General features: G+C 36.1%; 1 protein-coding gene across 12 annotated transcripts in view; it reads left to right on the top strand.

The window, feature by feature from the left end:
- Window positions 1-13025, top strand: part of Matr3 (matrin 3) — a 39498-nt gene extending 26473 nt beyond the window's left edge. For 11 of the 12 annotated variants that reach the window (XM_060377445.1, XM_060377450.1, XM_021646468.2 and 8 more), the window contains 10 exons: window positions 75-127; window positions 2628-2753; window positions 3036-3161; window positions 3350-3517; window positions 4203-4334; window positions 5534-5577; window positions 5991-6360; window positions 8690-8912; window positions 9396-9517; window positions 11975-13025. In XM_060377445.1, coding sequence (XP_060233428.1) covers window positions 75-127; window positions 2628-2753; window positions 3036-3161; window positions 3350-3517; window positions 4203-4334; window positions 5534-5577; window positions 5991-6360; window positions 8690-8912; window positions 9396-9517; window positions 11975-12025 — 1415 coding nt within the window. In that variant the 3' untranslated portion in view covers window positions 12026-13025. The remainder of the gene's footprint in view (window positions 1-74; window positions 128-2627; window positions 2754-3035; window positions 3162-3349; window positions 3518-4202; window positions 4335-5533; window positions 5578-5990; window positions 6361-8689; window positions 8913-9395; window positions 9518-11974) is intronic. The other variant, XM_060377447.1, reaches the window with a different exon arrangement.
- Window positions 13026-13685: the final 660 nt, after the last annotated feature.

Below are 13685 nucleotides of genomic sequence, written 5' to 3'. Positions count from 1 at the left end.
TAAGCTACTTTGCATTTTAAAGGAAATAATTTTATTGTGAATCTTTAAAAAAATTTTCTTTTCCTTCTACACAGGTGCTGGTAATGGGAACCTACAGGGACCAAGACACATGCAAAAAGGCAGAGTGGTCCGTAATACAGCTATTACTTTTATTATAGTTGCTGTTGTTCCATTTAAATGCTTATTAACTGAATATTTTTGGGAGCCTGGGGGAATTTCAAGACAGGGTTTCTCTGTAGCGGTGTCTATTGTAGACCAGGCCTCAAATTCAGAGATATGCCTGCTTCTGCCTCCAAGTACTAGGATTGAAGGCATGCACCACCGTGTCTGACTGCTTATTAATTTAATTAATCACAGTGTTTGTAACAGTATGGGTATTTTAATTTGGAAACTATTATGTTTGCTGGGTATGATGGCAATGCACTTAATCCCAGCATTCAGGAGACAAAGGCGGGCAGATCTCTTTGAGTTTGAGGCCAGCCAAGGGCTATGTAATGAGACCTCATCTTTTATTTATTTTATTTTATTTTATTTTTTAAGATCTATTTGTTTGTTGTTTATACATTGTTCTCTCTGCATGTACACTTGCATATCAGAAGAGGGCACCATATCTGCTCTTTATAGATGGTTGTAAGCCACCATGTGGTTGCTGGGAATTGAACTCAGGACCTCTGGAAGAGCAGCTGGTACTCTTAACCTCTGAGCCATCTCTCCAGCCCCATGAGACCTCGTCTTTAAAAACCAAAGAAAACAAACCACAAGAAAATGTTTTTTGTTTTTCATGAGGCAGAGGCAGACAGATCTCAGAAATGGAAGTCATTCTGATGTGCAGAGAGTTTCAGGACAGCTGAGGCAGTTACACAGGGAAAGCCTGTCTCAAAGAAATAGTACATATTTTTAAGCTGTTAGGCTTTTACGTGAATCTTAGGAGCTTCGATTGCCAGTTGTGTGTATAGTTTTCATTAACAGAATCCGGATTGGAAAGATGGTTCAACAGCAGCAACAACTGAGTTTGACTCCCAGGTCCCACTTGGTGGAGTGAAGAACCAGGACCTACAAATTATTCTCTGTCCTCCACACTAACAGCATAGCATGCAAATGCCCACGCATATGCTATGCACATGTAATTTTTGAGACTGTGATAAGGGCAGGCATTGGTGTCAACTGCCTTTAATCCCATCAGAGGCTGGTGGGTCTCTGAATTCAAGGCAATCCTGGTTTACAGAGCAAATTCCAGGATAGTCAGGGCTATATAGAAACCCTGTCTCTAAACACACACATACAAAAAGGGAAGAAGAGGAAGAAAAAGTAATGAGGATCAGTAAACTGATTTTGAAACTTGACAATAACTACTTTTTGATTTATTGAATTATTTATTCCATTCCTGGCATGGTGGCACACAGCTTTAATCTCTGCACTCAGGAGGCAGAGGCAGTTTTGATCTCTGAATTCAAGGCTAACCTAGTCTACATAGTGAGTTTTGGGGTCAGCCAAAACATGGGCTACATGTGAGATACTGTCTCAGAAAAAATTAATGAATTTATTCCAATAAGATTTAATATGCTGTGTAGCTTTAAATTTTCTTTATTAAGAACTTTTCCAGGTTGGTTATAGAAGAAAAGTTAATGGGCAGCCAGGTGTAGTAGCACATACCTTTAATTACAGTACTCTAGGAGGCTTTCCTGTGAGTCTAGGGCAGCCAAGGATACACAGAGAAACCCTGTCTTGAAAGCAAAATAATAGTAATAATAATGCATAATATTTTTGACAAACTTTTTTTTTTTTTTTTTTTTGGTACTGGGAATCAAACCTAAGGCCTTGGGTATGTTAGGCCAAGTACTTAGTAATTCACTACAGTTTTTGTTTGTTTTGTTTTGAGTTGAGTTGCTTAGGCAGGCCTTACACTGTTGTTGTTCATGTGGTCTCTGCCTCCAGTGTAGCTCTACCACCAAATTCAGCTTTTTTTTTTTTTTTTTTTTTTTTTTTTTACAGAACATTTTGGTTGTAGATGTAGATGGGTGTGAGTGTACATACCTTTATTAATTCCAGCACTGAAATTAGAGGCCTGAGTTCAAGGCTAGCCTTGTCTACAAAGTGAGTTTGAGGACAGGCAGGGCTCTGGAAGCCTTGTCTCAAAAAACAAACAGAGCAATGTTTTTATTGTGTTTTTTTTTTTCTTCCTCACGTACCCAAATTGATGTTTTGTGTTCTCTGTCTCTCACTCTCCGTCCTTTACACACACAAGTACACATGTGCGCATGAAATCAAAGTAGATAAAAGACTAATAGGGGCAAAGATAGCTCAGCAGTTAGTACCACATACTGCCATTGGAGGTGACCCAGGTTTGTTTGCCAACTCCCGTGTTGTGTAGTTTGCAATGATTTATGATTCCAGCTCCAAGGAATCTAACCCTCTCTTGTCCTCCACAGGCACTCAAGTGGGAATACCCATACATATAATAAAAAACAAATTTATGTGAAAGTTGTATGTGTACAAATTAATGCTAGGTGTTAACCCATGCTTACCATATGCTAAGTATATATAATGCCTCTTAAGTACATATGCAACTCTCAGTATGTTTTTAAAAGGATTTTTATTGACTTTATCTGTCTCTCCAAAATATGTAGGAAACCAGCCGAGTTGTTCACATTATGGATTTTCAGCGAGGAAAAAACTTGAGATACCAACTATTACAACTGGTAGAACCATTTGGAGTCATTTCAAATCATCTGATTTTAAATAAAATTAATGAGGTATGTGTTGGACATCAGTTTTTCATACCATTTATCTATTGATGAAATTGAATGGTATATTATGGAGAGTTCCATGTAATTTTAAATCATTTTGAAATACCAGGAAAAGATCTTAATGCTAAATAGATTTTTAGTAAATGCGTGGTTTGTTATTCTTGAGTACAATATTAGTTTGACAAGTGGTCTTTTATTGAAGTTGCTTTCTATAAAATGATTAAATACACTAACAAAGTTATGAAAATTGGGTAACATTTTTGGGAATTTCTTTCTGTGTAATTTCAGGCATTTATTGAAATGGCAACCACAGAAGATGCTCAGGCTGCCGTGGACTATTATACAACTACACCAGCGTTAGTATTTGGCAAGCCAGTGAGGGTTCATTTATCCCAGAAGTATAAGAGAATAAAGGTAGTGGCCTTTTATTTCTCTTTCTTCTAGGTTATATGAAATCAGCTTAATAAATACTATTTAATATGTTTCCTTGGTTAATTAAAATTAGGCTGTTGATAATTGTAGCATGTCTATCAACCTTTTATTTGCTTTTTAATTATTTTTTTTTAAATTTCCTTTTCTTTCTTTCTTTTTTTTTCCTTAAGAAACCTGAAGGAAAACCAGATCAGAAGTTTGATCAAAAGCAAGAACTTGGGCGTGTGATCCATCTCAGCAATTTGCCTCATTCTGGCTATTCTGACAGTGCTGTCCTCAAGCTTGCTGAGCCTTACGGGAAAATAAAGAATTACATATTGATGAGGATGAAAAGTCAGGTAATACACATTCATAAGATTTTAAGAGTAATTTTTAATATGCTTTAAGACAGTTTGGTTTACTGGGAGTAGGTGTCAGTAGTAGAAATGCATTAGTTTGTAGGTTGAATCATTAACATATGCAATTTTAAATTTTTTTAGTTCATGGTCACGCCTTAAAGTTTTGAAAAGTACAAAGTGGAAAGTAAAGTTTTTCTCTTGTCATATAGTAGAAACATAATCTGCTTTTAGAGTTTTCTTCTTACAGATCTGATACATATGTAGACACCCAGCTTTCCAGAGTTGGGTAGTAGTTATAGACTTTGTTTTGTTTTGTAAACTTTGCTAAATATCTCTTGGTGTCCTAAAATTTAATATGTATCCCAGTTTGGCCTTGAACGAATCACTGTCTTTTGGCCTCTGTAGTGCCAGACTTAAAAACATGAGTCACCACAACCAGCTTTTCAGAATTAACAGTTTCATTCACTTTACTCATATTGGAAATTTTATGTAAAGGATTCAGAGAACAGGAGATGAAGCTCAGAAGTATAAGGCTTGGGGTGCAATCCCCAGACTCAGTCAGGAGAGTATTGGAGTGTTTGTTTGTTTGTTTGTTTGATGGTTTCATGATATAGAATAAAATGGTTTTAATTCATTTTCATGAAAAGTAATGTCATTGTATGTTTCTCTCCCTCCGTCTCTCCAGGCCTTCATTGAAATGGAAACCAGAGAAGATGCAATGGCAATGGTTGACCATTGTCTAAAGAAGGCACTTTGGTTTCAAGGGAGATGTGTTAAAGTTGACTTGTCTGAAAAATACAAGAAACTGGTGCTGCGGGTATGTAGTGCTTAATAGTTTTGATCTCTTAGGTGACAAGGTCTAACTATGTAACCCAGTCTGCCTTAAGCTGCTGGGTTCAACTCATCTTGCTGTTTCTGCTTCTTAAACAGCTAAGGTGATAAATCCATATGCCTGGCAAAAGCCACAAGAATGTTTTCTCTCCCCCTTTTGGGGAAGAGAGGGAGAGGATAGAGTTTTGCCAAGAACCTTAGCTAGGCTTTACTGTAAGTCAGGCCCCCCTTGGGTGCTAAAATTAACAGGTGTGTACTGCCATCCTTTTTGCATTTATTTTTGGATGTGTGAGTGCCACTGTGCACATATAGTTATTAGGCTTTGGGGTCAGCCACCAGTACCAACTGAGCCATCTCACTGTTCTAGTTTAATCATTTTGCATACTAAATACAAGATTTGGGGCTTGAGGTGGCTCAGCAATTAAAAACACTTCAAGAGGATTGGGTTCCCAGCGCCCAAGTCAAGTGCTTTACAATTACCTGTAACTCAGGGTTAGGTATCCAACATCCTTTCTGGTCTGTGAGTCCCTGGATTTAATTGGCATGCAGTCACACAGACAGGTAGACACACAAATCTTAAAGGTTGGAAATGTGACTTAGGTAAGAGTACTTGCTGTTCTTGTAAGAACCCAGGTTCAGCTCCATCCCCTACATGACTCATAACCAATTGCAACTCCTTTTTTAGGATCTGACCCTGTATCTGTGGACATCAGGCATGCTTGCACTGCACTAAATACATTCAGACAAAATCCTTATAAAATACAACCCATATTAAATGAGAAAAATCTGTCCCTGTCTCCCAACATTTGGGAGGCAGAGGCAAGTAGCTCTCCAAGTTCCAGGACAGTCAGAGCTAAAAAAAAAAAAAAAAAAAAAAGTTGCTGTTGTTGTTTTCTTTTTTAATCTTAAAAAGAACCTTTTTTTCTTTCCAGTAGAGAGGTTTTGTTTTATGAACGCATCTTCCAAAGTTTATTAGGACAGTTATAGCACCAAAATGTTTTATTGCCTGTTTCTATGTTGTTTTAGTGGTTGAGATGAAATTTTAAACTCTAGGCAGATTTTCTTGGTTATGCTTATACAGATTGATTATATAAAGGAGAGTTGTAGATTGTCACTTGATTGATTATATAGTCTACAAATTAGTAAATTTTAGTGTATTTAACTTATGGCTTTTTTAACTTTCAGATTCCTAACAGAGGAATTGACTTACTGAAGAAAGATAAATCCCGGTAATTTAATTTCGCATGCTATTATGTAATTACTAGTCTTTGCGATGACAAAGTATCTGAACAAAGCAATGTTAGGAAAGAACAGTATATTTGGCTGGAAGTTAAAACATAAAGTCATAGCTAGGACGTAGTGGCAGTAAGAGATGGAAGAAATTAATCACAAACTTTGCATCAGTGGTCAGGAAGTAAAGAAAGATAAATGCTTCTATTCAACTTACCTGTCTTTTTTATTCAGTCAGAAACCCAGGCAGTCTATGAAATGGTACCACCCACATTCAGGGTGGATCTTCCTATCTCAGCTGGCATGGCTTAGACAGATATTACCAAATTGGAATCAGTATTAACCATGTAAGCTGACAATTGGCTTTTATTTTTCAACTTGGCAAACAAAATGTGCATCTGACTCATTTTAGGAAAAGATCCTATTCTCCAGATGGGAAAGAATCCCCAAGTGATAAGAAGTCTAAAACTGATGGTGCTCAGAAGACTGAGAGTCCAGCTGAGGGTAAAGAACAAGAAGACAAGTCAGGTGAAGATGGGGAGAAAGACACCAAGGATGACCAGACAGAACAAGAGCCCAATATGCTTCTTGAGTCTGAAGATGAGCTGCTTGTTGATGAGGAAGAAGCTGCAGCACTCCTAGAAAGTGGTAGTTCAGTGGGCGATGAGACCGATCTTGCTAATTTAGGGGATGTATCTTCTGATGGGAAAAAGGAGCCTTCAGATAAAGCTGTGAAAAAAGATTCAAGTGCTTCAGCAACATCTAAGAAAAAAGTTAAAAAGGTAAAATTTTATAGTAATGTTTTAATAAGAACCAGGTCAAATCAATTTTTTCTCAGTATTTTTCCCCTCCTCAAGCAGGGTCAGATATGCATTTAAATCTAGGAGGGAGGTGGAGGCAGTCAGATCCCTCTGAATTCCAAGACAGAGGATACATACAGAGATTCTGCCTTATTTATTTATTTACTTACTTACTTATTTACTTACTTATTTATGGGCAGAAATGTTTCTAAAGGCTAGAGAGATGGGTCAGCAGTACAGTTCTTCCAGTGCACCCAGATTCAGTTCCCATCACCAATATCTGGTAGCTTAAAGTAGTCTATAACTTCAGTTTGAGATCTGATTCCCTCTTCTAGCCCTTCAGGCACCTGCATGTGCATGGTACACAGAAACTCATATATGTACCCTATGCACATAAAAAATATTAATAGCCAGGTGGCGGTGACTCAACACCTGAAAACAAAACAAAACTTTCTCTCTTGTAGCCCTGGCTATCCCTGAACTTGATCTGTAGCCTAGACTATCTTTAAACTCAGATCTGCCTGCCTCTACCTCCCTAGTGCTGGGATTAAAGGTGTGAGCCACTACCACCCAGAATGAACTCTTCAGTTTTGTGAATGCTAAGCAAACACTTTACTAAGCAATATCTCCAGCTTTCATTTTCAAATGAAATTCCCTTAAAAGTCATTAAAGTATCTAAACTTCCTGGCTAGTGGTGGTACACACCTTTAATCCCTCATCAGAGGCTGAGGCTAGCCGACAGCCAGGTTTCAGTTACACAGAGGAACCTTCAAAAGTCAAAGCAAAACAAATCTGTTTGTTTTAATAATGCTAAGTATAGTGAACCTTGGACCTGACAAGTTTTTTTGTTTGTGGTTTTGTTGTTTATTTTTTTCCTTCCATCACCAGACAAGGTTTTTTTGTTTTGTTTTGTTTTGTTTTTTTCTCTGTGTAGCCTTAGCTGTCCTTTCCTGGCTTTGTAGACCAAGTTGGCCTTGAACTCACCTGCCTCTGCCTTCCTGAGGGCTAGGGAGGGACTACAGGTGTGCGTGTACACCTGCAGGCAAGAAGAGGACACCAGATCTCAGTATAGATTGAACCACCGTGTGGTTGCTGGGAATTGAACTCAGGAACTCTAGAAGAGCAACCAGTGGTCTTCACCTCTGAGCCATCTCTCCACCCTGTGCCTGACAAGTCTTTCTACCACTGAGTCTCACCCTCAATAAAATGCATTCATTTTTCTATTTAACATTTTTGTGAATTGTGGGCTTTTTTTATTTTTTAATGATTTTTATTTTATGAACATTGGGGGTTTTACTGCACATCTGTTTGTATGAGGGTGGCAGAGCCCTTGGAACTAAGAATTACAAATAGCTGCCATGTGAGTGCTAAAAATTGAGCCCATGTCCTCTGTAAGAGCAGTGACAGCTCAGCACTGAGCCATCTCATGGCCAAATATTCCTTTTTTTTTTTTTTTTTTTTTTAATTAGGCTTTTTGCTTGATGAAGTGGGTATTAGTGGGTGTCATGTTGTTGAAGCTTGGATTTTTTTCTTTGGTTTATTTATTTGGATTCTTTTATGTTAGAGGTCAAACTAATGGTAGCATATTAAAAGACAAAATTTCGTCACTGAGCAACAGCCCTTTAAAAATAAAAGAAATCAAGAAAAGCTGAGTTCTGTCAGTTGTGGTGGCATGCTTCTAATCTCAGCACTCAGGGAGGCAGAGGCAGGCAGATTGCTGTGAGTTGAGGTCTACAAAGCAAGTTGAGGACAGCAGAGCTACACAGAGATTCCCTGTCTCGGAAAGAAAAAGAAAAGCTGAGTTCTCTTTTGAAGACATTAGTGAATCTAGCAGAAAAATTATTTTCTTTCATAAATAATGCATTTATTCTTAGGGATTTATGGTGCTGAGGATTGATCCTAGGCTTTATACATGCTAGAAAAGTACTCCTGTATCATCTGTGAACTGCCTTATTAACCCAAGAAAAGGTTCTTTTGAGATAATGAATACAAAGGCAGCTGGCATGACAATGAAGGGAAGTTGAAAGATGATGATCTTTAGTTTGGACCAGGACTATATACTTATAAGAGCCTGTCTCAAGAAAAAAAAAGACAAACACACACTCCTTTTCCCTTCAAGTAAAACAGATCGAAGGGATGCTGCAGAATAATTATTACAGAGTAAATTTGTCTTAACAGCATTGTTTCCCAGGGAGTATGGAAAGTTCTGTCACTATAGACGGGGTTGGTGATGAAGAAAATTCCCTACTTCAGAAATCAAGCATGAGTATTTAAACCAGTTGATAGAAATGTTTGTTTTGTTGAAATTAAGGTGGACAAGATCGAGGAACTTGATCAAGAAAATGAAGCTGCATTGGAAAATGGGATTAAAAATGAGGAAAATACAGAACCAGGTGCTGAGTCTGCTGAGAATGCTGATGATCCGAACAAAGACACAAGTGAGAATGCAGATGGCCAAAATGATGAAAACAAGGAGGACTATACTATTCCAGATGAGTATAGAATTGGACCATATCAACCTAATGTTCCTGTTGGTGAGCTTTAGACATTCTTCTTCCCCCTTTCTGTTTTTCCCAACAAATTGATTAAAATAGATTTTAAACTTGATGTTATATAAATTCTGGTAGTGTGTAAAGTTCTATCCCCTTGTGTATTAATTTGTAATTTTCACTGACATATTGCTCTATTTTTATCTTCTGTATGTCTCCTGATTTTGTGTTGTTACCATTCCACTATGTTCTCTCCTCATAATGATTTCCAAAATTACACATTGCTTTTTGTTTTGTGTTTGTTATATTCTTGTCTTTCATTTTTAAGAGTGCAGATAGGTGGAACCTTAAACATCACTTAAATAAAAAAAGAGTATTGTAATTATTGTTCATGTTTTTAGCTTAGGCCATACTGGACTTAACAGATAATGTTGTCTGATTCAAATTATATTGACAGGAAAAAGATTTGAGTCTACAAAGTAAAATTTAAGTTTACTTAATTTGTAAGAATGTATTTTGTGTTTCTAGGTATAGACTATGTGATACCTAAAACAGGGTTTTACTGTAAGCTGTGTTCACTCTTTTATACAAATGAAGAAGTTGCAAAGAATACTCATTGCAGCAGCCTTCCTCATTATCAGAAATTAAAGGTAAGGCTGGATATAAGAGGACATTTTGTGAAAACTAACATGATTTAAGTTATGGAAATAAATGAGATATATAAGTAAAATGTGTGTGTGTTTCTGGACCCAGCATAATGCTTTATCTCAAAGACATTTTTCAATAATTGCCTGGGCTTTAAGGAATTTAATGGTTCTATAAACTTGAGCCTCTTTTCACTCAAAACCAGAATTAGTGGTGTACACCCATAATTCTTAGACCTGGGAGATAAAATCATGAGATCACAGCCATCCCTTTGCTATGTGGTGAATTGAGAAAAAATAAAATAGGTAGTAATGTTATTTGAGTATTCTTAAACCAATCTCAAATTTTAAAAATTTTAGAGATCAAACATAAAATGAAAAAATTAGGCGTGGTGGTGCTGCACGCCCTTAATCCCAGCAGAGGCAGTAGATTGAGTTTGAGGCCAGCCAGGTCCAAGATATTTAGGGAATTCTTGTCACAAAAACAAGCAAAGAAAATTAAAAGCTTTTGAGTTTGTAGAGTACAGAGTCCCTGTTGTATTTCTTTATGTTAGAGCCTGGCTCTCCTTCCTTGGGCCATATTCATACTTTGAGATCCTTCTGTCTCGGCCTCCCAAAGGACTAGTGTTACAAGTGTGAGCCACCATTAAAGATTATTATTCCAATGCTACTTACTGATGATGCTCTCACTTTTATAACCAACAGATTGTTATATCTGCATCACAGCCTAAATGAATAAAGTACAACAGAAAGCAAGAAGAATCCCTACTTTGTTTTTTAGTTAGGAGCCTCTTTAAGGCATGAATACGTAATACAAGCAACCTTGAAAGTAATACTTAACTCAATCATAGGTGACTTGGTTTTTCAAACTTTTTCACTTGTGTTGAAAAGTTGCTGCCTATTGAATATTCCTACCCTGACAGTCCAACAAAGTGCCAACAAAGGCTAGTAACAAATTTTAGTCAGAATGCTGATACACTTTTTTTAAAAAGTGTGTAAAGTTATATTTGGGGGCTGGGGAAATAGCTCAGTGGTTAAACTGCTTGCTGTAAAAGCAAGAGGACTGTTCACCAGAACTCAAGTAAACTTCTAGTCGGGTGACAGCTGGACTGTAATTCTAGCTGTCAAAGGTTAGAAATGGAGCATGCTGGCTAGTGAAACCAGCTTTATCAACAAGGTCTGGATTTGGTTAAGAGACCCTGCAGCAATAAATGAGGTTGAAGGGCAATCAAGGGAGATTCCTGATTCCCAACCATGAACTTAAAAATAAAATTACCTCTGGGGAATAGAGATGTAGCCTTGTGGCAGAGCTCTTGGTAACATGTTTAAGATACTGGCTTTGACTCAAAAAGAGCAAAGAAAAATTATTACTTCTGGGCTGTTTCATGGGGTCTTAGCCAAATCCGACCACTTCTAATCCCAAGTGTTTCAAACAAGAGAAACTCAACCTGATGAGTTACCTCAGCACATTTTCTGTCTTGACTGGCTAATAGTAGCCTTAAATTTAAAAAAATAATTTTAGTCCATGGTTATATCATTTTTGCTGTTTTCAAGTATATCTTTGCAATTTATATGTTTCTTATGAATGTAAGAAAAGGGTGGTTATAATTTTTAGTGCTAACAACAATTTATTTTGGGAGGGGAATGAGTATGGCTCCATTCAGACTACAAATACACTGTTTGGATTTTAGGCTATGTGAAGTCAAAACCAGTGTTAACCTAGAAGGATATGCTTAATGACTAAGTATTTCCTTCTATATTTAGAGAAAAAGATGAATCAGCTGCACTAAAAAGTCATTAAGCAGTTTATGTTGCTCATTTTGACACTTTTCTTAACTAGATGTTTTGTGGGGTTTTTTTCCTTCTGTTTTTTGTTTGTTTGTTTGTTTGTTTTCGTTTTCTTTCTAAGGATATAATGGCTTTTAACCCTTTCATCAGTCTGCAATAACCAGCACTGATCTATTTTAACCAGAAGTAAAGAAATTGAAATGCTTTTTAAATATCTTTCATAGTTCCTTAATCTGTGTCAAGAAATTGTACATTAGAGATTATAGGTGGCAGGGGTCACCACACTATACTCTGTAGCCCGGTCACCTCTGTTGTAAATAAAGTTTTATTATACAATCAATCATAGCGATGGTCTTTCAGATCTTGTCTATGGCACTTTTAGGTCAGTGAAATTGTCATAGTAAAAATCTAGTCTAACTGTCTTCCTATGTTATCATGTTCTTAACGTTTCTCATTTCTAAAAGTTAGGGTTAATTGCACATTGAATATCCATTTTCCACATTTGCCATTTTTTTTCATGCTTTATTGTGTCCTGAGCCAGTTTAGTTTTGTACATTAAAATTAACTCATTCATAAAATATTGTAAGTCTCTAAACTTGGACTGAATATTTTATAATTAATATATACTAGGTGTTTCATAAGTTACTTAGTCCCTATAATTTTTTTTCCCCTCAGAAATTTCTGAATAAATTGGCAGAAGAACGGAGGCAGAAGAAGGAAACTTAAAGATGTACAAGAAGCTTAATTATTTCAAAGAAAACAATGGTTCTTTGATTATAATGTTAACCTTTTTTAAATACAATACTGATAGTTAGAACTATTGTACTCTTTTGTTCTAGTGGAAAATAATAGGTGTCTGTTCATGTGTTTTAAGTGTTATAGCAAAAAGTACACATACGGTTAAGTTAATGAAAATGTTTTTGTTTCATCAAAGTGACAACAGACAAAAGTACTTTGTAGAGATTGACTGTTGTAAGCTATGGAAAACAACTTGCACCACTAAGAGAAAGATAACATAGAACCATTCGGAAAATTTAGTAGTTTGAGGCTTCAAAGAAATGTCAACTTTTGATTCCATTCAATAAAGAACAAAACCAATTGTATTTTTTATTACTTTTCATCTGAAACATTCCACGTTTTAATCTGAGCCTTGCAGACTTTTCCTTTGACTTTGGAAGCTCTTTGGTTGCATTGCATTTTTAGAGAACTTCATTCATGTGAGATTGACAATTCAAATGCAGGTGCAGTTTTCTTTTAATGTCATGCTGTTTAGATGATAAGAAATAATAAGTAATTGGCTTTAGATTTGTAATATTTTTCCCTCAGTTCCTACTAGGTTTCATATTCCAGTAGTCAATGTTATTTCAGTGAAATGTAAAAATACTCCCGTTCTCTTTGACCAGTATTAATTTCTTGAGAACCTATTGCTTGTTACTTGAATCCTGTAGCTGTCATACATCTCTGGTATAAGCAAACATTTGATTTTTGAAGTGTGTAAACCATCTCTATATTTTCAGGATGTAATTTTACATTTCTGCATTTTAAAAACAGTTTGGCCATAATTCTAGACGCACGCTTCTAATTCATGTACCTGCACATGTGACCTTTGTGAGCAGAAGTTTGCATGTATAATCTGTGTTTACTTGTAACTCTCTGGTTATATACTGCTTATATCTGTGGATTCAAGTTACTGAAGTGAATACCAATAAAATAAAAAACAAATCTAGGCAATGTTGATTGGTTGGTTAAACATGTTTGGAATGTTAACCAAAATATTTGTCAGTTGTGACTTTTTTTATTCACCGTTAAATTTTGTGCATGCTTTAACAAATTCTTAAGTGGATGTTGGATGTTCTAAAAGCTACTAAAAATCTCAGTTTAGTCCTGATGGATTTCTTGTTCTTGTTACATAACTAAAAATGAGATTTTTTTTTCTTTAACTTTACAATTTTAAATACTGTGGGTAATGAAATTGTAAAAGCTCAAATTCAATCATATCCATGCCTTTAAGAATCAAATTGAAAAATAGCATTGGAAAAATTCATTCTGTCACTTTCAGAATCAGAAAAAGATTTTTGATGTTGTTGGATAATCTAAAATCCAAAGGACAGTTTTAAATCATATGACAAATGATTATCTTTCAAACTCTCCGGCCTAATTGTTTTAAAAGGGTATTTCAAATATATTGTTGGGTAAAATTTTAGTCTCTTGAGTAACATGCACAAAAAATCCTTGCCAATTTTCTTCAGTTTAATTTTAGCTGTTACTAATAATTCACTTTGTTAATTCTCTGTTTTGTTTTGATCTAACAGCAGCTATTAAAAACTGGACAAGGGCCAGGAATAGGTGTGGTAGCACATACTTTTAAACCCAGCACTTGGGAGAC

Source organism: Meriones unguiculatus, chromosome 2, assembly GCF_030254825.1.
Source record: "Meriones unguiculatus strain TT.TT164.6M chromosome 2, Bangor_MerUng_6.1, whole genome shotgun sequence".
Lineage (NCBI taxonomy): Eukaryota > Metazoa > Chordata > Mammalia > Rodentia > Muridae > Meriones > Meriones unguiculatus.
This window is presented reverse-complemented; position numbering and strand designations above follow the sequence as displayed.